The following is a 440-nucleotide window of genomic DNA, read 5'->3' as shown; positions in this document are numbered from 1 at the left end:
CCTCCGGCTCTCCCAGTCGAGGGTTTAGGGTTTAGGGTTTAGGGTTTAGGGTTTAGGGTTTAGGGTTTGCGGCGCAGGAAGAAGAACTGCGGCGGTTTGGCTGCGAAGACGTCCCCATAGAAAGCGATATAGAGAAGGTTGCTTTCCTTTACTCTGTTGTTGATGTTGTATCTGAAGCGGTCCAGGTAGGGTTTAGGGTTTAGGGTTTAGGGTTTAGGGTTTAGGGTTTTATAACGTTTTCCCTCCCCTTTTCCCTGCGGAGAAAGAGCACAAAATGCCTTCATTCGGGCTGCCTTCCTCAGTTATTAGGGTTTAGGGTCTAGGGTTTAGGGTCTAGGGTCTAGGGTTTAGGGTTTAGGGTTTAGGGTTTAGGGTTTAGGGTTTGTGCTGCACAGTACAACCGCCCAGCTGAACGTCCCTTAATAGAGAACCTCTGCAAC

The 440-nt window shown here is 49.3% G+C and overlaps 1 protein-coding gene across 1 annotated transcript in view; it reads left to right on the top strand.

Moving 5' to 3' along the window:
* Window positions 1-440, top strand: part of EMH_0031590 (serine carboxypeptidase S28, putative) — a gene marked incomplete at both ends in the record, with an annotated part of 4,050 nt that overhangs the window by 2,828 nt on the left and 782 nt on the right. The window contains one exon of the mRNA XM_013494532.1: window positions 78-185. Coding sequence (XP_013349986.1) covers window positions 78-185 — 108 coding nt within the window. The remainder of the gene's footprint in view (window positions 1-77; window positions 186-440) is intronic.

The sequence above is a fragment of the Eimeria mitis genome, genomic scaffold (assembly GCF_000499745.2).
Source record: "Eimeria mitis Houghton genomic scaffold, Emh_scaff1192, whole genome shotgun sequence".
NCBI lineage: Eukaryota > Apicomplexa > Conoidasida > Eucoccidiorida > Eimeriidae > Eimeria > Eimeria mitis.
This window is presented reverse-complemented; position numbering and strand designations above follow the sequence as displayed.